The following is a 21,152-nucleotide window of genomic DNA, read 5'->3' on the forward strand; positions in this document are numbered from 1 at the left end:
CACCGAGGATGTGACCAGATTAAGGTTATATTTGTTCCTGTTATGCTTGGGCTCCATTGCGTCGGGGGGCATTTTAGCCTAAACAGATTCCCATTCCACCGCCTAGAGCTTCCAAGACCTTTTCAATGATTGCTTGAACAGCCGAGGTCGATGAGGACAGATTACTGGAAAATGTCAAACAAATAGGATAAAGGATAATCGAGTGTTGTTTGTGATTCAAATCGCAATCAAACAAATTGATGATAGAGTATCAACACGTTTCTCCAACAATGAAACTAGCAACCGCTACGTCCTGCCTATTTGGCTGGTGTCCTGCCCAGGCAGCATTTCATCACTACCAAGTCTGCTCCAACCTGTTCGGACTGTCACCAACCTCAGCTGACTGCCCCCTTCCCATCAACCACACGACCGCAAAGACAGCAGCAGACTGGGCACCGTGGTCCAACCAACCAAGTTGTTTCCAACCAGTCCACAAACCAAAAACCACCGACCCCTACTGCCTCTACACGCACCCGACCTTTCGCAACCATGGTATGAGCGTCATCACCACTCCCGGCCTAGCCGCGAGTCTGACGGGCGCACTAGACGACGGCATCGTTCCCCGACACCAGCGGGACCATCCATCGAGCCCGATGGCTGCGCAGGGGGGCAGCAGCGGCGACCTGCCTTACGAGATCCGCGAACTGCCGGGCCGGGGCAAGGGGGTGGTGGCGACGAGGGCAATCAGGCGTTGGGAGACGGTCATGGTGCAGTTTCCATCGCTGGTGCTGCTGATGGACTTTTGGGAGGCGGTGGAGAGTCCGAAACAGTCGAGGAGGTTGCTGAATAAGGCGTTGAGGCAGCTTCCTGTCGAGGAAAAGGGGCGTATCATGGCGCTGGCGAGGAATGGGGGGTTCCAGAGCCAGATTGAAGATGTTTTGCGGACGAACATCTTTGGGATAGACTTGGGGGGTGTTTTGCACATGGGATTGTTTGTTCAAGGGTCGGTGAGTAGCCGTTTAATTTTATTTCGTTTGGTTTGGCTTTCCTTATCTTCTCTGGAAGACTGTTCAACTGCATCGCTAACGTATAGTCGGCAGAGAATAAATCACAACTGCCAGCCAAAGTGAGTCACGCTATGAAAGGATGCTCATTCATCAATTTCTGACGGCAGCTAACAAATCAGCGTCTACTGGAAATACGACACCAAAACAATGGCTCAGGAGGTGGTGGCACTACGAGACATAGAAGAAGGAGAAGAACTTACTCACAGCTGTAAGCATCCCCTCTGCACAGACACGTCACACACTAACACCACCCAAGACGTCACGCTCGGCGGCTCCAGGAACCAAAGACGTGAGGAGCTTCGGGCTTGGGGCTTCGAATGTAAATGTGCGCTCTGCTCTGCTCCTCCTCATGAGGTAGAGCTGTCAGACAAGCGACGCGAGAAGCTCAACGATCTCGGGATCAGGCTGAGAGAGGCAAAAGACATAAGCCCGAAGAAGGTCACCCGGCTGGTGGACGAGATGGGAGCGCTCATCGAAAATGAAAGGCTGTACCCGCAGGTGGTCGTCTACTATACGCTTGCCGCTCAGGCTTTCTCTAAGGCTGGTGACAGGGTTAGGGCGAGGGATTTCGCGAGGCTGGCTGAGGAGGCATGGATGCTCTTTCAGGGCGAAGGTCATGAAAATGCCGAGGGGATCGAGGAGTTTTTGAGAGAGGTTGAGGAAAATAAATGATGTGCTAATTCATATATCCCATGTCTTGTAGGGAGGCTTACGACTATCATCTGTTCGTCTGACTGATCCAGGCTGAAACTCAGCTTTACTAGGTATCTGTCCACCGGAATTCTTGCTTTTCCTGGCCCACATGCATGTAAAATATCAAGAAGTCGTCTTTTGAGACTCATACATACCTAACGCTCTTTATTCGCTTAGGACAGTATAGAGAGCTTGGTATGAGTCTCCTAGTTGGTACCTTGGGCAATTTCATGAGAATCTCAGCATAGAACTTGGTAGGATATGGGATCAACAATTGGAAATATCAACCTTTTTTAAGTCTAAAACCATTTCACAAAAAGAATCAAAGATATAGTAGTCTATAATGGCCTACTGTGGCATGTTTTCTATCCCGAACCGTCTTTTGGTTGTCCGGTTCCAAAGTATATCTCTCCAATTCAATTCTGCTATCACTGCTTTCTCGTCAATGATATTGCCTCGTAAAAGTCAAGCCTAGATTCTGTTTCATTGGGGAGGATGAACCTCGGGGCAAGGTTGAGAGCGCGCCTGGAAGGGAGTTTGAAACTTGGGTACTCGACGCGCTGTGCATTCCCTTGCCCTTATTCCTCCGATGACTTGCGTTTGGGATTTGTGGCCGTTGTCGCAGGAGCTTCCCATTCTTGTGGCCGCCCGACATAAAATCCATTTGCATTCGCAGTCTGAATTATTTCCCCTCTCGTCGGCTTCTTCAACAGGACATCGCGATTGCCGGTTGCATAGCCCTGCCAACTGGGAGTCGGTTGCACATTGTTGGCATTGAAGCCACCTTCTTTGACGGTACTCAGTTTCCTGTGATTATCTTCACCCTCGGGCGGTCCTACATAGTAAATCTCTTTGTCATTGGCACCCTTGTGGACGTAATTGACAGGATATTCTCCGGTGGGCACAGGTGCGGCTAGAACACCTGCGACAAGGAAAGGAATTAATAACTTGGAAAGCATTGTGCAAATTGAAAGATGAAAATAACAAATGAAAATCTGAAAAGTGAAAGGTTTGATCCGAAACAAAATGAATGTATTAATTGTGATGGATGATTGAAAGAAATACTGAAATTGTAAGTTGAGGACTGTGACATTATATCTTGAACAGCTTTCTGTTCATGACCTGCTCACAAACTCTGATTAGTATACGAGTCAGAGGTGCCAGACTTAAACTGTATTGCTATTTTTAATTCGTTGTTCGGCGACTCCGGTGCTGGGAATAGACAAGATCTGCAACCAATTGCTGGGTGCTCCTTACAATGCGACTAAGCCAATCTTTAATTTTGGCAACAGCTTTTGGGACTCTACTAGGTATTCAGATGTTGTTGACGTTATACAGCCAAGAAGCCCAAGTATCATGATGGCAGTGATTTGCCCTATAATCTCATCCTCTTCACAATACCAATATTGCCCACATGAAGAACAATAACTCTTGTTCTTCTTCTACTCTGCTCTTAAATTAAAATAAGATAATGCATAAACGCTTTTGCAAACTCAGGCGAAATTGGGTAACCATTGTGCAGCAAAAGATAGAGAGGATGAACAAATTACGCAATAAAAGCCGTGAGCTAGGTCCACCATTGTGCTGCCAGGTGAATTTCCATGCGTAAGTGTCATCTGGGTCGAACTATTTTCATGGAAAACCATGTGTTGGACTTGGAGCCGGGATCAGACATTTCAAGAATTAAATATTGGTTTAAACATGCTATTTAAATTGAAGATATATCTCGGTGCGGCTTTGAGGGCCTACTAGACTAGTAAAGATGAGCAGTAGACTGTCCCACCAGACCCCTGTCAGGCTTGACGGAATTAAGCGCCTGAGTCGGCCATGCCCGGTTACCTAATTAATGATACAGGTTTTTATCATTACAATTTGGGACAAGGATCTTTCAATTCGCATATACGAGGAACTTTTAGTCTATTTTAAGGAACTTGATTCTACAGTAATTGGTGCTACAAGGCACCATTACTACGGAAGGTAGAATTGCCTAATGAAAAATGCATATTATGCGTACCTATATACATCTCGATGTGGCTTAGGGTGAAAATCTCACCACAGCTCCTGCTTTCAGTTACCAGAGTGGCTCATGTTACATATGTGGTCTAGTTAGTTGTTTGGCCAGCAGGTAATTATAGCCAATTGCATAGGGATACAATTGACTTATTCTAAATTTAGCATGAATTAGAGGGGACACGCTGAGAATTATTTACGCTCAAGGCAAGCCTAGAAAAAGGCAGTAGCGGCGTCTCAATTTAGTCCTCTCTTCGGCCCTGTATCCTCGTCCACTCAACCCTCCGCACCTGCCGGCCCGGTTCTGTCCAGCTCAAAGTGCTCGGTCTCGGTTCGGAAACTATTGTAGGCAATGGACATACTTTTCAGGCAGTATCCCGTCAATACCCTAGTCACTCATCTCTTGACCCGACGGGCGATCGGGGGAGGCGGCTTGCTGGGCAGCATGAGTAGCGACTGTTCAAAGTAGGTCATAATGATGCGGGCAGATGCTTGTTTGGACTTTTGTTGTGGGAAAGTTCGGCGACCGGTCTTGGGAGTGCGAGGCCGAGATATGCTAGTTTTGCTGAAGGTTGGGTTATTATTAGTGGTCGAGGGAATGTGGTGAAAGATACAGTAGAATCAAGTCCTGTGGACAAGTCCTGTGGACAAGTCCTGTGGAAGATGATCAGGGACTTTGAGACGTCAACACACAATGCACAGTATACAGGCTCGCCAACAGTCCCGCGTACGTCGAACATAAGGCAGGCAACCCAGACCGGTCCCAATTCTAAGTAAGGCCTGCCAAAACCCGCCCATGGGGGCCCGCGCCGGCCCAAGTAGGTGGGTCGGGGGGCCCGCGGGTAAACTGTAATATTTATGGGGGGGCCCAACCCGGCCCAAATTTGAACGCGGGTTTTTTTGGCAGCCCGCGGGCCCCCGTGGGAAAAGCCCGTAAATACGTAAATATTTTAAAATTAATATTTGTAAAATTCCGAAGGAAATTATATTAAAATAAACGTAATATAAAATAATATATTTTCCAATATAATTATTATTATTATTATTATTATTATTATTATTAATTTTTATTTTTTTTCGTATATAATAAATTAAATTATAGTAAAAATAAAAATAATAAATATTAATTGTGATATTTTTTTTTATTAACCGAATATAAAATACGAAAAAAAACAATTTATTTAATAATATTTTATATTTAAAAATTTTTTAAATTACGCCTATACGATATATTGCTCCGTACCCGGTTTAACGCCCTGGTTGGAATTTCCATAAAAATTTTATTATATTTTAATCTAATTTAAATAAAAATAGGTAATATAAATATACGGTTAATATTAACCCGGATTAGAATATTATTAACGGCCATTTCGATAATATTATTTTTATCGGAATTAAAATTATTATTTAATTTACCCAAATTGTAGATAAAGCCGATAAATTCCGTAAATTTATTATATTTAATTTTTTCGTTTTCCGGGTTTATGTGAGGATCAGGCCCCTAAACCTACCCTCAGAATCACGATTCGGCTCCACACCGAGCCAGGGATCGGACAAGGATCCACTACCTCCGGATTTAAGCGCGTCTCTTAAGCGCGTCGTCGATTGTAATTTCTCTCTTCTCTTCAATTTAGAATTTTCGTCGATAACGCCTAATACACTAAGGTTCTCCAATGTATGCCTGGCCGTAACATAATTCTAAATTTACTATGATTTGCTGGTGAAGCAATTAAAATATATCGTTCAATCCCTTCATTTAATCGTTCACCACGTCGGCTGTGCACGACGGTAAATTAGGCCACAAAAAACACCATTCGCGAAATTAATGTCGCCGCGTAAAAATTACGGCCCACCGATTCGCCAATCCCAACGCGTGATAAACGCAAATTTAGCAAAGCCAAATAATTTGGTTTTAGGCATTGTTATTCCCAACACCGAAGGTTCGGATTAAAACGGAGAGATTACAGTTGCCCCAGTGAGCCTAGAGCCAGTAGAGCCCGCTTTTACCAGCGCCAACACAGAGTTTGAAGAGCCCGTTGAGCCTTAATCCGATATAGAGCAAGATTAGCCAGTCGATAGCATCGAAGTTGACGGATCGTACGAGTACGAGTTAGTTTTCTGAGCACCCAGGAGAGGCGCGAAGCCCTTCCCACCAACCTTTTGCCAAGACGTTAGACGGCAGGAACGAAATTCCGAAATTTCCAAGCAGAGCGCCCTCGCTTGCCGCCCAAATGAGAAGCGAAATGGCAGACGAAAGCGAAAACACTGCCGGCCAGGTTACAATTATTTAATTACAGCTGTAAGATTTTTTGGCCACTATTGCCCAATTTAAAGACCAGTTCGCCACCCGGAGTAATAATGCCACCCGTTAAACCCGCGGTATTACGCCTTTGAACAGCGCTTTTGGAGGGGTTAAGTTTAAGCCCTATGGTATTGCTGCCCGGACAGTATTTAAGCTTTACGGAAGTAACCAAAATGCTAAAAACCCTGCTTACGATAGGACGGTACGTAAAGCCGGTATCGATTCCGGTATGTTTAATGGTGATAAGGATCGTTTTGATAAATGGATTATTAAAATTGCAGATAAATTTGTAGAGGACGACGAAATTTACAAAATAAAAAGAAGCCGTATGGCAGTGATTAATTCCCTCATTGAAAGGCTTGCCAACGACTTTATCCAAGGCCGTTATAAATCTATTATTATATTTTTTAGCAGCGCAGCCGAAATGGTCGCGACTTTAGCCGCTGTTTACCACGATGATAATCAAGCCTTCAAAGCCCGTAAGGAGCTTCGTCACCTAAAGTTTAATTTGTCGGACAAGTTAACAAACATTTACCAGTTTATTGGTAAGGTTAATAGCCTAGCCGATAAAGCTAATATTGCCAAAACGGAACGCAAATTGGTTTTTTATAAGCATATTTTTGCCAATTTAAACCCCCAGCTTTTTAGCCTATTTAAAAACCCAAATATTTCGTACGAGACTTTTGCCGGAAAAGTTGCGAATTCGGCGCTGGCCCAATAACGCGTTTGGGAGAAGTTTCGCGAAAACCGTAAAAAGAGGGAAAAGCGCCGTAAGCGTTTAGCCAGCGCCGAACGCAAACAGCGTCGACGCGAAAATCGCCGGTACAGCCAGGAAACCAAGAACCAAACCCGCATATAGACTATTGACGCCCCGAAGTCGCCCAGCAGAGAAAACGCCAAATTGGTTATTGAGGGTAGATGTTTTTTTTGCAAAAAAGCCGGGTACCTGGCACGTAATTGCCCCGAAAAGGCCGCTCACATCGCCGCCGTTTTCGCTTTTTAATACGAAGGCGATCGAGAGGTTTGTAAACGATCCGGCCACAGCCTATCTTCGTCGGATTCGGAAAACTGCTAAAGCTGCCGGAAGTTTTTTCGGCAGTTTGCGTGCCTTAAATAGCTAAAATCGATAGATTACCTAAATCAAATACCTTTTTTGCTCCCATTCGATTGCAAAACAAAGGTCGTGGTTTTAACGCCCAAGTTTTTTGTGACACCGGAGCAGATGTGTACTTATCCATCCGACCGAGCCTCGCGAAAAAGGTCGCCCAACGTTTAGAGCTACCCATTAAAAAGCTCCCCAAACCTTTGGATTTTGGGGATTTTAATAGGAAGGTTACCGCAAGAGCCACCGAATACTTTCGGTTTACTTTGCAAATCGACGGACGATAATTTCCACGGCAGAAATTCATCCTCCTCGAAACGGCACACGAGGTGTTTATCGGATAAAAATGGTGGACGAAGCATCGAGTAGGCTTATTCCCAATTACCCGCAGCTTCGTTTGGCCCAACGACCTGCCCGTTATGGCCCAATATTCACCGGTAATCGTCGTACAACGTTTAAATCCGCCTTTGGACCTCGAGGCCCAAACTAACGCAGTCCGCCGGGACCGTAAAATGGAATAAGAAAACCGTCGTATACAGGTCCGCAAAATACTTTAAGGCCCTAAACGTTAACACGGAAATTAGGTTTAGATCGCAAAAATTAACGTTTTTCCGATTATCCCAAAGACCGTTTCTAATAAAGCCCTGCCAGCAAATATTTATGCCCTTTTTAACGACCCACGTTAAAATCGATGGAAGCGATCCCCGTTACCCACGGAGCCTATACCGCTGGTACCAGTAAACGATACGCCTACGACCAGTTTTAATGCGGTATTAGCCCTGCAATGGAATAAAATTTACGATGAACATCCCATTCCATTTTTTGCAGGCGAAGATCCGGAATATATCGCGTAAGTACGAGCCAAATTACCCAAAGTATTTGCCCATTTTAAGGGTTTCTTTTTTAAAAAGGCGTCGACGATTTTCCCGCCTAGCCGATCCGGTTTCGACGTGGTTTTGGAATTCGAAAAACCTTTGGAGGGGAGGCCAGCCCGTTATTTAACCCTTTTCGCGATAATGAAGTTGGAAAAGGAAACCATCGACGAATTTTTAAGGATCGATTTTATTGAACGGATAATGGAGGAGATCGCAGTTTCGATTTTGTTCGTTTTTAAACCGCAATCGAAGGAGCAGCGTTTTTGTGTGGATTACCGATGGGTAAACAAATTCATTAAAGGACGACAAATATTTGCCCCCGACGTGGCCGGGACGTTGAGCAAGTGTGGAAAAGCCCGGAGGATGACCAAGATCGATATTATTCGAGTTTTTAACAAATTGTTAATGGATCCGAAATTACGGTATTTAACGGCGTTTAAAACGCGATAAAACACATTTTAGTGGAAGGTTTTACCCTTTGGATTGAAGGTCGGACCCGCCTGGTTCCAAACTTTTATCAACGTTCAGTTTAATAAACTGTTGGACGTTTTCGCGAGCGCTTACGCAAACGACGTGTTAATTTATACCGAGGATAAATCGGAGCAAATCCATTTTAAGCAAACCGAGGAGGTTATTTACAGGCTGCATAAAGCCGGATTTTAAGGCGATATTAAAAAATCAAGTTTCGGCGTTTTCGAAATCGAGTACCTGGGTTTACTTTTAGAGATCGGTAAAGGTATCCGTATCGACCCCAAAAAGGTCGAAGCCATCACCAGCTGGCGATGGGACGACGTCACCTCCGTTTCGGCAGTACAATTTTTCCTAGGTTTATGTAATTTCGTTCGGACGTTCTACCATTACGCCAACGAATAAGCAGAACCTTTGACCCGATTATTAAAAAGGGGAGTTCCGTTTGAAAGAGGCCCCGAGCAGAAATCTGCCTTTGAAGCGTTGAAACAACTGGTTGTCACCGCCCCCGTGATGAGTTTTTTCAAACCCGGTATGCCTGTTAGGATGGATATTGACGCCAGTGGTAGGGCCACCGCCGGTGTCGTGTGGTAGTAATAGGACGATGGCAGTTGGAAGTTAATCGGTTATTCGTCCAAAACTATGTCCCCTGTTGAACAAAATTATCCGATTTAGGACCAGGAGCTATTAACTGTAATTAATACGCTAAAGGATTTCGAACCAGCCCTGTTGGGTACCAAGTTTTGTGTTTTTACCGATTACCAAGCCCTGATTTATTGGTCGATTAAGAAATTTTTGTCCGTTCGCCAGATACGATGGGTTGATTACCTGGCCAATTTCGAAATTACTTTTAAATATCGTTCCGGTAAGGATAATGTGGTAGCCGATGCCCTTTCGCGCAAAACCATTAATAATCCTACGGTTAAGGCCCGAGTTGTGTTAAACCGCACCATTGCATTAATTCCTCCAGAAAAGATCGATTTCCGACCCGGCGAACCTCTTCCAACCATTAGCAGTTTGGAACCCTCCGTACCGCAAGAAGCTGACCTGGTGGCCTTTATTTTGGAAAAGAACCTGAAATAGAATCTAGGTCGCCATAATAATTTGTTAACGGTACCCGAAATTACCCAGGATGGCAAGATTTTCTTAAGAACGGCTTTTATCCGCGAAATTTATAAGCCCAAAATCTTCGGCCATGGAGGCCAGAACAAAATCCTGAGCCGCCTGAAAAGAGATTATTGGTGGCCCGACCGAAATCGAGACGTTAAACGCTATATTAAAAATTGTCGCGAATATTAGCGCAATAAGGTACGATATAATAAAACGCCTGGGCTGCTGCACCCATTGGAAATCCTTAAACGGTGTTGGCAGCACGTGGTGGTGGACGGTAAAATTATGCCCAAAGATAAAAAAAGCTACAATTACGTTTGGGTTTTTATTTGCCGATTAACCAAACTTTTGGCCATTTTACCGGGAAAAAAGATAAATACCGCGGAAATTTTGGCTATGCGGTATTATTAAATTGTATACCGTTGGAAAGGCGTTCCCGATTTATGGTTTTCCGATAACGCCGGACCGTTTATATCCGAATTTTTAAATACTTTAAACGAATTGATAGGAATAAAATATAAATATGGAAGCGCCCGCCACCCTTAAAATTAGGGCAGCGTCGAAATTACCAACGTTAAATTGGATTAGAAAATGCGCTTTTATGTAAACAAATACCAAACGAATTGGCGACGGTATATTTCCGTTTTCGATTTCGGCCATAATTCGTCCGTTTACGCCTTTATCGGTATGGCACCGATCGAAGCAGAAATAGGAGTTCGCCCTAGAGACCCGTTTTTTTTACCTTTACCCGAAGAAGATCTGGAGACCGGTTAGCAATAAAAGGCGTTGGAAATGGTCCGCCAAGCCCGGTAAACCCAGGAATTGGCCCGTAATAATGGATTCGGAGCGTAGATAAAGCAATAGAGGCAGGTTAATAAGAAGCGGCGACCGGTCGATTTTACGGTAGGAAATGCGGTTTACGTTAGCAAAAAGGGTTTTTCCACCGAAGTTTTTACGACCAAGTTGGATTCGCAAAATGCAGGATTATGGACGATTTTCGAGGAAAAGGGCCACAGTTTTATTTTCGACACCCTTGCCTGGTATAAAGGTAGTAAGCTGTTCCACGCCAGCCGATTGCGTAAGGCAGTAACGGATCCATTATTTTAGCAGTATTAAAAGCCGGAACCACCGGTCGAAATTAACGGAGAACCGGAGTGGAAGGTGGAGCAAATGTTGGCTTTACGTTTATTCGGACGAAAAAAAACGTTGCAATATTAGGTATCGTGGGTCGGATTCGACCCTAATAAAACATGGTATGAGGCCCGCGATTTGAAAAATGCACTAGTACTATTGGATACCTTTTATAGGAAATACCCGGACGTAACAGGACTTTCGGTAAATTTGCAATAGTGGATTAGGAACGTAGCAGAGGATGTTTTTACGGAGGACGGACCCGAGGATAATATTGCCGAGCACGATGCGAAAAAGACACGAAAGCGGAAGAAGGCCCCGAAGAGATACACGTAATAAATTCAAAATTTTGACCGCCTACGTCGATTAGGCCTTAAAGGGGGGTAATATAAGGATTAGGCCTTTAAACTTACCTTCAGAATTACGATTCGGTTCCATACCGAGCCAGGGATCGGACAAGGATCCATTACCTCCGGATTTAAGCGCGTTTTTTGAGCGCGTCGTCGATTGTAATTTCTCTTTTTTCTTCAGTTTAGAATTTTCGTCGATAGCGCCTAATATATTGAGGTTCTCCAATGTATGCCTGGCCGTGACAGTTTAAATATTCGTTTTTTACAATAGCAATTTTAATACCGACTAAAAAAATAAATTTTTTTTTAATCGAAATATAAATAATAATATAATCGTAAATAACAAATAAATTTAGGAAATATTAATTAAAACCGATAAAATTATTTAACTATAATTATAAACGTTTAATAAAAATTAAAATAATAGGTATAATTAAAATATCGCGGGTAATTTGGGCGAATTTTGGGAATTTTATTTTATATATAGCCTACCAATTAAAAATATTATTATCGTTTTTTATAATTGAATATAAATAAAAATTAATATATATAATTATCCGTATAACCATCCACATTTTGGATTATAATAAAATTAATATATTACGTATTTTATATTAAAAATATTTTAACTTTTAACCGGATATTTTTTTCGACGGATTGATTAATAGGATATAAAAATTTTATCGGGTTTAAATTTTAATTATTTATATATTTGGATTTTTTCGGATTCGGTTTACGTTATAAAATAAATAAAACCGGGTTAATATCCGGTTAAATTAACTTTTTTTTCGGGTAAAAATTTGGATTTCGTTTTTTCGAATATAATTCGGTTAAACGTTTAATTTTTTTGGTAATTAAATTTTTTACGCGTTAATTAATATATTTTATGTAATATTATAAACGGTTTTTTCGGAAATCCGTACGCGTCGGGGAAATTAAAATAACGGTTAAAAAATATAATTTTTTAACATAATAACGTTAAATTAAATCGATATATTTATCCAATTTTGCTCGCGCCGTTAAAATTACGGTTTTTAAATTAATATACTATTTCGTTTATAAATATTTTCGAATTTTTAATTAAAATTTGCGTTCGAAATTAGTAAAAATTATACCGATAATTTTTAATTTAAATAATACGTATATAATTATTTCCATTTTATTTACCTTAAAAACGTTGGTAAAAACCGTTATAATTTTAATCGTCGTTAATAAATATTCCAAAATAATCCAATTTTCGTTAAAAATTCGAAATTTAATTAAAATGGTATTAACCGGATCGTTTTAACCATTTAACGAAATAAAATATTATTAAATAAATATTTTTATAATTTAACGAAATTAAAAAATACGCGTAATAGTTAAAATGGTTAAATTTTATTTAATTTGGATATTTTTAATTAATAATCGAAGGCTTTTAAATTTATATTTACCGGTAAATTATTGCAAATTACAAAAAATTTTTATCCGTTTGGAATTTTAATAAAATAAAACCGCTAAATATTTTAATTAATATAAAATATTAAATTAAATAATATTCGAATTATTTAATATATTGGTATTATTTACCTAAACGATAATATATTTTGGAAAAATATTCCACGTTTTATTTTCGTCCGTACTATTAATAATTAAATCCTTATTATTAAAAAAATAACCAAAAAAACGCGAAAATTTATTTTAATAATATAAAAATTTTAATATATAACCTTTTTTACAAATTGTAAAACGTGGGTTATATAAAATAATTGGGAAATTTTTAATTGTATTTGTAATTGGGGATTATAAACCCGAAATTCCGCCGCCACGTTATTAACGCGAAAATTGGATATATTATCGGCCGTAATAACTAATATTTTACCTTTTAATTTGTATTTTATAATGGTTTGGACCGTAAATTTTACCAATCGTTTTTTTCGTTTTATTAACGTTAATTATAATAAAATTTAAAATAATATAACGGCGTATTTAATTATTATTTACGTAAACGGCCATAATATTTTAAAAAAACGTATTTTAAATTTGGGTTAATTTACCCGTTAATAATTAAAAATATCTTCCCTTTTCGGGGAATGTTAACCAACGTTTCGGTAATAATATTTTTAATTATTATTTTACATTTTTTAATAAATATTTATGGCGGAAAAACCTTTTATCGGTCGTTTCGGATTTATACGAATAATTTAAATTCCGAATCGTATATAATATTAAATCCTTTCCGTAATAAAATATAAAATCGGACGTAAAATTTTTCGATTTTATTTTTCGAATATTATTATACGTTTTTAATTTATACGAATATATAATATTTTATTAACGTTACTTAAATAAAAAAATAATATATAAAATAAATAAATTTAAATTATAATGGATAATTATATAAATAATTATATAAATGGTTATATTTTTTTTAAAAAAAATAATTTACCAACCGAAAATCGACGTTAATTAATATAATATTACCGGACGTCGTTTAAATTTCCGATTTTTTTCGGGTATAGGCGATAATATTACAATACCGTATAAAAATATTTATTCCGTTATATTATTATCAACCCTTTTTATTAAATTAAAGGTATTTTAATATTTATATATATCGTTTGTAAATAACGTATAATTTGCCGTTATTTCGGAAAAATTTTTACCAATTTGGGTTTTTGGAACGTTTTTAAAATTAAATCGATTTTATTTTTTTTTAAAATCCAACGGCGAAATTAAAAACCAATAACGAATAAATTAAAAAAATTATTTTATAATTTAAAAATATATAAATAATAAACGTTATTTTTTCCGCCGTTTATTATAAATTTATTATAATCCGTAAATTTATAATTTGTAAATAACGTAACGATAAATTCCGTTTCGGTATTTTGGTTAAAATTTAAAAAAAAATTATTTTCGTTTAAGTTTACGTTAAATTAATATTATACGGGCGTTTTTACGTTCGAAATTTTATCGTAAAATTCGTTAATAAATTTAATATTTGGGAAAAATAATCTTTCGATTAACTCCCCTAAAAAATTTATTAATTTATTTATTATAATTATATGGTTAAAAATTAAAAAAAAAGAAAAAAAACAAAATAACGATTAATTTATAATATAAAACGTTAAAAAAATTTTTATCGATTTAATTCGTTCGTTTAAAATTTAATATAAAGTTTTAAATAATTAATATTGGATTTATTTCGGTTAACCTTTTTTTTTAAAATAAAAAAAAAAAATTTGGAAAATTGACGAATTTTTTTTTTTCCCAAATTATCGCCATTATTTATATAATAAATTATAATACGAATAAAATAGAAATATTGCGGGTAATTACCGGTTTTTAAATAAAAATTTCCAAATATTAAATAAATTTTTACTTATTTAATTTTTATTTTAAATTAATTAATCGAAATTAAATTTTTTATTTTTATTAATTATATTTAATTTGCACCGTTAAACCCGATTAAATAATTAAATTTTCGATTATTCGTTCGACTACGAAAAATACCAAAAATACCACCCCCGGATATAATTTTATTTTAAAATCCAATTGTAAAACGAAATCGAACGAAAAAAATTGCGAAAAAAACGACGGAAAGCAAACCACCAATTCGAAAAAATGGCCGTATTAATAACCGAATAATAAAAAAAGGATAACGGACGAAAAATTATATAAAACAATTTAAATTTGGAAATAAATATAAATTATAATAATTATATTAAATAATTATATATTAATATATTATTTTAATTATTATATTAAAAAATATTCGCCGTTTATAATCCAATACGGATTTATTAATATTTAAAATCGTTTTCCAACGTATAATAAGGGATTTAATAAATACGGTTGCGTTTTACGTTCGTTTATATATTTAAATTAAAATTTTAATAATTTTACAAAAAACCGGGGAAATATTTTTAATATAATTATTTACGGTTTCGAATTTGGCTGTTATTTACGCCAAACGGATTACGGTATTTATTAAAAATATATTTTTTATCCGATTTATTTTACAAATAATAGGGTATAAAATAAAATTTTAATAAATAAAATTTACCTATTTTTATATTTATTTACCTGTTTATTTTTTTATTTATTTAAATTATATTCGTTTTATTTATTTTATTTATTTAAATTGGTTAAAATATATTAATTTATTTAACGCAAAATTATAAATAAAAAAAATTTTAATTTTAATTTTTTTTACTAATTTTAAAAAGGGTTGGAAAATAAAAACCCTTTTTACCGTTAAAATTATATTATATTAATTTTAATAATTATTGTCATTTAATTTTCCATATTTTAATTTTAAAATATAAAAAAATCCCGTAATTATCCATTATAACCGTATTTGGGTATAATTTAACATTGCAAATAAAAAATTTCCTTTAAATTTTTTAAATATTTTATTATAAATAGGTTTTATAATTAATATTTATAACCTTTTTATTTTTTTATTTGTTATTTCGTTAAAATCGGGTATTTTAACCCAATTGGCGGTAATAAATGGAAATATAACCCATTTTTGGGTATTTTTTTAAATAACCATTCGGTAAATTATTCCAATTAATTTATTAAACATATTTACATATATTTTATAAAACGTTTATTTGGTCCAAATACGGCGTATAGGGATTTTACGATTAAATATTTTATATAATTTTTACGCGCGGAATTTGGCGGTATTTATAATATAAATATGCTTTATAATTAAAAGTTTGGGTACGTTATAGCAAATAAAAACGCGTAATAAAGTTTTTTTAATAAGGGTAAAAAATTAAATAAACGTAAAATAAACCGTTTTATATTATAATTATTAAATTTGGTATTATAATTTTTAATTTGGGGAATATTTATTTTATTTTATTTTCGAATTTTTGGTATATTTGGTTTATATTATAAGTATAAACCGTAATATTTTTTACCCAATAATATATTTTGGTAACCAAATACGTAATTAAGAAATACTAATACCGATATATAATATAATAAACGGAATTATATATTATTTAATATTATTAATTAAAAAAAATAATAATTATTTTATATAATTATTAATTATTTACCAATTTAGCCATTTCTTTTAAAAAAACGTTAATATATTACCAAAATAGGTAATTTTGTGGCGAATTTGGCGTATTATTTTACCAATTTTTATAATATTAATAAACGAAACGTTTTTAAAAAAACTGTAAAAAATTTGGCGGATAAATTTATTTGCTTTATTTTGGTAATTAGCCTATTATAATAATAAAATAACGACCATTTTTTCCTATTTAAATATTATTTTTTTAATTTTTTTAATGGGGATTTAAAAAAAGTTTCGAAAACGTTTTTTAAATCGTTAAAATTATCCACGTTTTCCCAATATTTGTTATTAATTGGAACGGGGGTACGTATTTTTAAACCAAATTTAAATTATAAATCTTTCCAATATTAATTTTAACGTTTTTTAAATAATTATAAAAGATGGTTATTATAATTTTATTATTTTAAATGGTTATATGGAATAATTATTTATTTTTTAACAATAAATTTTATTTTAAATTTATTTTTTATTTGTTTTTGTTTAAATTTAATCGATATTATATATTTATAATTAACGCGTAATTTCGATTTTTACCGCAATAATATTATATTAAATCGTTTACGCGCGCGGTTTACGAATAATTTAATTTTATCGCCATTATTTATTTATTTTTTAAATTTTTTATTGCGGTTTCGTAAATTTTGGGCCTTACGACCGATATTATTATTTATTTTACGTTTGGGTATTATTTTTGGTTAATTTTTAATTATAATTAAAATTATTGTGGAAAATGCAGATTTTTACCTATATTTGCTAGCGATATTTATTTTTATAAATAATAATTTTTCCAATATAAAATAAAACCGCGATTAAATTATAAAATTATAAAATTTGTAAAAATTTAAAATTTTTATTATTGCAATTAAATTTTAAAATTCGGAAATTTTTTTGCAAACGGTGTTTTTTTAATTGGGTTAATCCCATATTTACCCCGTATTTTATTTTATTAGGAAAACGTTATTGTTTAAAAAATTTTTTACGTTAATTTTAATCGGGTTTAACCTCGTTTCCCTATAATTCTTTTTTTTTTTTTGGCAATTGCATAATAATTTTCGGTTTTTTACCCGATTATTTATTTAATTTTAATTATTACTAATTTAAATCGTTTATTTGGTAACCATTTTTTATAATTATTTTATTATTTAATTTTAATTAATTATAATATTTTTCCTTTTATATTTTATTTCCGTTAAAACATTTTGTAAAATTTTTAAAATAAAAATAATACGTAAATTTTATACGGGTAAAACGTCCAAAATATTTTTTAAAACCGCGGATAAAACAAATATTGTTAAAAAACGCAAAAATATATGTTTTAAACCCGGTAATATATTTTTATTTTTTTATTATATATTTAATTTATTTATTTAATTTTATTTTAATTATTATTTTACGGGAAATTTGAAAAATGTAGCGAATTTTCAATTTAATTATCCTTAAAATATTTTTTAACGTTTAATTCGAAAAATTGCCTACAAATATTTACCTAATTATAAATTTTTTACGTTTATTATCGCGGTTTTACAAAAAATTATTAAAACGTTTTTTACCAATTTTTTTATTAGTAAATTTTTTTATTTTTTTACGTTATAACCATTTATTATAATTATTTTAATATAAAATAATTTCCAATTTTTACATTATATACGTTCGCCGTATTATTATCCAGGTTAAAAATATAAATTTCGTTAAATTTATTTTTAATATTATAAATAATTAAACGTATTTATACGTTAATATATAATTTAAATTTATATTTTATAATATTATATCCGTTATAAATAGCCCCAAACCCAAAAAAAAAAAATAAAACGTTTATTTTAATATAAATAAATATTTGGTTAAAAATTATTATGGTTTTTTATTATATAACGCCCGCAAATAAACGGAAAAATAAATGGTAAAATTTTTATTATTAAATAACGTATTATTCCGGAAAAAATTTCCAAACCTAATTTTAAATTTTCGGTTAAAAATTTATTTTCGATTTAAAAAAAAAACGAATTAAACATTTCGCCGTTTAAATTATTTAATTTTATTTTTTATATTATTAAAAATTTTTTTAACAATAACGAAAATTTTTTTAACAATAACGCCAAATCCGACCAAAATAAAAAAAAAATTAATTTATTATTATATTTAAAAAAAATAATAATACGTTTTATTTTAATTTAATAATTTAATATAATATAAAATAATTATAAAAAATAATTACAATTTTTTAAAATTTACGTTATTTTATTTAATTAAATATATAAATATTTTATTTTTTCCAATAATTTTTTCGTAAATTTTAAATTTGTATAAAGCCCGCGGGTTACCCAATTCGGGCCAAGCCCGCGAGCCCGCGGGCCCCCATTAACCCGCCAAAAAAACCCATGGGCCCTTACGGGCCCCCATCCCAGTCCCATGGGTTAATGGGCCGGGCCGGGCCCCCAAGTTTTTCGGGCTTTGGCAGGCCTTAATTCTAAGAACGCACCTAACACAATCACATATATAATCCACATACTATGGGCGATAGAAATGGTTGGCAACAAGTCTTTCATAGGCAGGCAAAACTGGCTTTTCTTCCATTGGACATGATTCTGCATATCTTTGATGACACAATCGGGAAGTCTTGGTGGAAAGCTGTGCCATAAGGGCTTGTCTTTTATAACCTCCCAACACGGATGTTATGCCTCGAATTCTATCCGTATACAGCCAGCCCCAATATCCCAGCCAGGGCCCCGGTTTTCAGGGCACCTACCACACCCAACGAGTGTGGCGAAGACGGTTCCTGGGTTATTCAGCGACGCCAAGTTGGCTTGGATTTTATGTAAAATTGAGCTCGCTCCCAATGCTAAATGTGCAGTAGTTTGTTACAGATAGACGCGTCAAAAGAGCTTGAGCAGCTGGGTGAGATACTGAGACGCTCGCGTACGCGTAGGCGCGTGGACCAATTTGGTAGGAGATGAGAGGGAGAAGGTCAGAATTCATCATTGAGTCCGTAGTACCAGTTTGAGATGCAATGAAAGTATCTGATAGTTGTCTGACTGGTCCTTCTTGTTTATGGTCAAGATCTTAATACAGTTGAACGACTTGAATTCGAACACATTAAAACATTTTCATCCCATTATGGACTTCCGGTGCAGATTCCTAGTTGCTAGTGCGAAGACCTCGTGAAGCGTTGCTCGCAATTCTGCGATTTACCTGAAGGCATCGATCGCCAATTGGGGCTTTCTTCTCAATTTGAATGTCAGATATATCAATCAGAGTCAAGAGAGACATCCTGATGCGCTAAAATGAATTGATCTCGACCGCGGGCGCACTGCAGTGGCCAAGTAGAGAAAAAGCCAGCCACCAAAGAAGATATCTAGCTGAAACACAAGGAGAGATAGTATCGTTTTTTAAGTTTGCTTTCGTTGCTCCATGGATGCAAAGCGATTTGCTGGTTACAATATCGGAATGGAATGATCGAAAGCTTGTTACGCTTTATGCATACTGATTATTCTGACTATATACACAGACATATAGGGAAGTTTTCTAGCGCCCGGTTCGACCATAACCATGTTAACCCATAAAAACTGCCATGACCTAATTTGGTGTAACATATGCAGCGGGATTTGGAAACTCGACGTTACGTATCTGATCGTGATGAAGATCCTGACTCGCCTTTATGATGCCAAGGGGCCAAATGCAGGACACAGGCAAACCTTGAAGCAGAATTTTGAAGTCATTCACTTGGAAAAACTAGCTTGCGGAATGGCAACTTTCATCCCGCCCAGTGTTTCAAGACAACAGCTGACAGTCCACCCCTCGCGCCACACCTAGGGTACATATAACCTGAGTGACTGGTTCATGAGAAAGTTCTAGGAAGATTTGAATCGTAAGCAGCTGACGAATGGTTGGAGAGAAGTGGACTGCAGGTAATGGCGTATTCTGGAACTGCGGTCAATCGCTCGTCATGAATTTTCCGAGTGGTTGGTGTATTGAATCGTATAATGAAATGATGCCAAGATGCCAACTCACCCGATGCTTTGAGACATAGAAGGTTGTTACTGATGAAAGTCAAATGAAAGGCACGAAATTTCAAGGCTCAACTGAGACATACCTTAATCCATCACGGCGTCAAGGAAGCTTTGCTGCGACTGGTCTAATCCTCACCCAAGAGTCAAATCCTAACAAATTCCTCCTCCCGGTCCCTGATGACCGCCCGTGGGTGTCAGGTTAAGCCATGGGGTGTCAGATAATGCGTCTACGTCACCCACAAAGTCAAATGTGAAGCAGCGGTCTCTTCTCTGCTTGAGCGACCCCCGTTGATAATCCAAAGACTGGGACATGTTCAACACGCCCCCTTTCGCCTGAACTCATCCATGCTAGATTTCAGTCCCAAGGTTGACCATGTTCATAGTTGTAGTACCAGCTCATGTTGCGCCATCCGTTGCCCATAACAGTTTTCGTCCAAAGGTTGCGGAAGTGCGGGCCGTTCCCTCTTCATTATGCGATCATTCCCGCCACCACCGGTGGTCGTACCTTGAACACTCATCTTCTCACATACATGGGTTGGTAGCATACCTGTCTTACATCCAACACCAGTGCTGGCCCTATGTATAACTTCTCCTGAATGGGGCGTAATCCTCCAATAAAATTCATAGCTTGAAGTTAATAAAAGCGAATTTATAAATAGGTCCACTAGACCCGACGGGTCGGACAAGATGAAGAGCCTGGGCCAATATACGGGTCCTCATACGCGTTTATAAGGAGAGACTAGATAAGGTCCAGTGATAACCAACCTTCGACTTATAAAGGGCTACCATTAAAAAGATAAAAATGCCCTTACTGAATATTCCAAGGATAATTATATTCCGTCTAACTCCTCCCTGCTGCTTAAAACCAAGAAGATTTACCGGGTTATCCCTTTTTATGTCATAAAGGCTAGTCCGAGGTAGCAAGTCTGTGACTGTCTCGAACTAAAACCATGAGCATATTAAAGCTAATATAATTAC

At 35.8% G+C, this 21,152-nt stretch overlaps 2 protein-coding genes across 2 annotated transcripts; one reads left to right on the forward strand and one right to left on the reverse strand.

Moving 5' to 3' along the window:
- Nucleotides 1–269: 269 nt before the first annotated feature.
- PgNI_09231 (uncharacterized protein) lies at nucleotides 270–1,718 on the forward strand (the record flags this gene model as incomplete). The annotated part of the gene is made up of 4 exons (XM_031129218.1): nucleotides 270–986; nucleotides 1,080–1,105; nucleotides 1,166–1,254; nucleotides 1,303–1,718. 4 exons carry the CDS (start codon nucleotides 270–272, stop codon nucleotides 1,716–1,718), a joined length of 1,248 nt encoding a protein of 415 aa, XP_030978224.1.
- A 599-nt stretch (nucleotides 1,719–2,317) lies between these two features.
- On the reverse strand, nucleotides 2,318–2,698 carry PgNI_09232 (uncharacterized protein; the record flags this gene model as incomplete). Its single annotated transcript, XM_031129219.1, has 1 exon — nucleotides 2,318–2,698. The coding sequence occupies one exon, from the start codon at nucleotides 2,696–2,698 to the stop codon at nucleotides 2,318–2,320; it is 381 nt and encodes a 126-aa protein (XP_030978223.1).
- Between the last annotated feature and the right edge of the window lie 18,454 nt (nucleotides 2,699–21,152).

Source organism: Pyricularia grisea, assembly GCF_004355905.1.
Source record: "Pyricularia grisea strain NI907 chromosome Unknown Pyricularia_grisea_NI907_Scaffold_7, whole genome shotgun sequence".
NCBI classification, from domain to species: Eukaryota; Fungi; Ascomycota; class Sordariomycetes; order Magnaporthales; family Pyriculariaceae; genus Pyricularia; species Pyricularia grisea.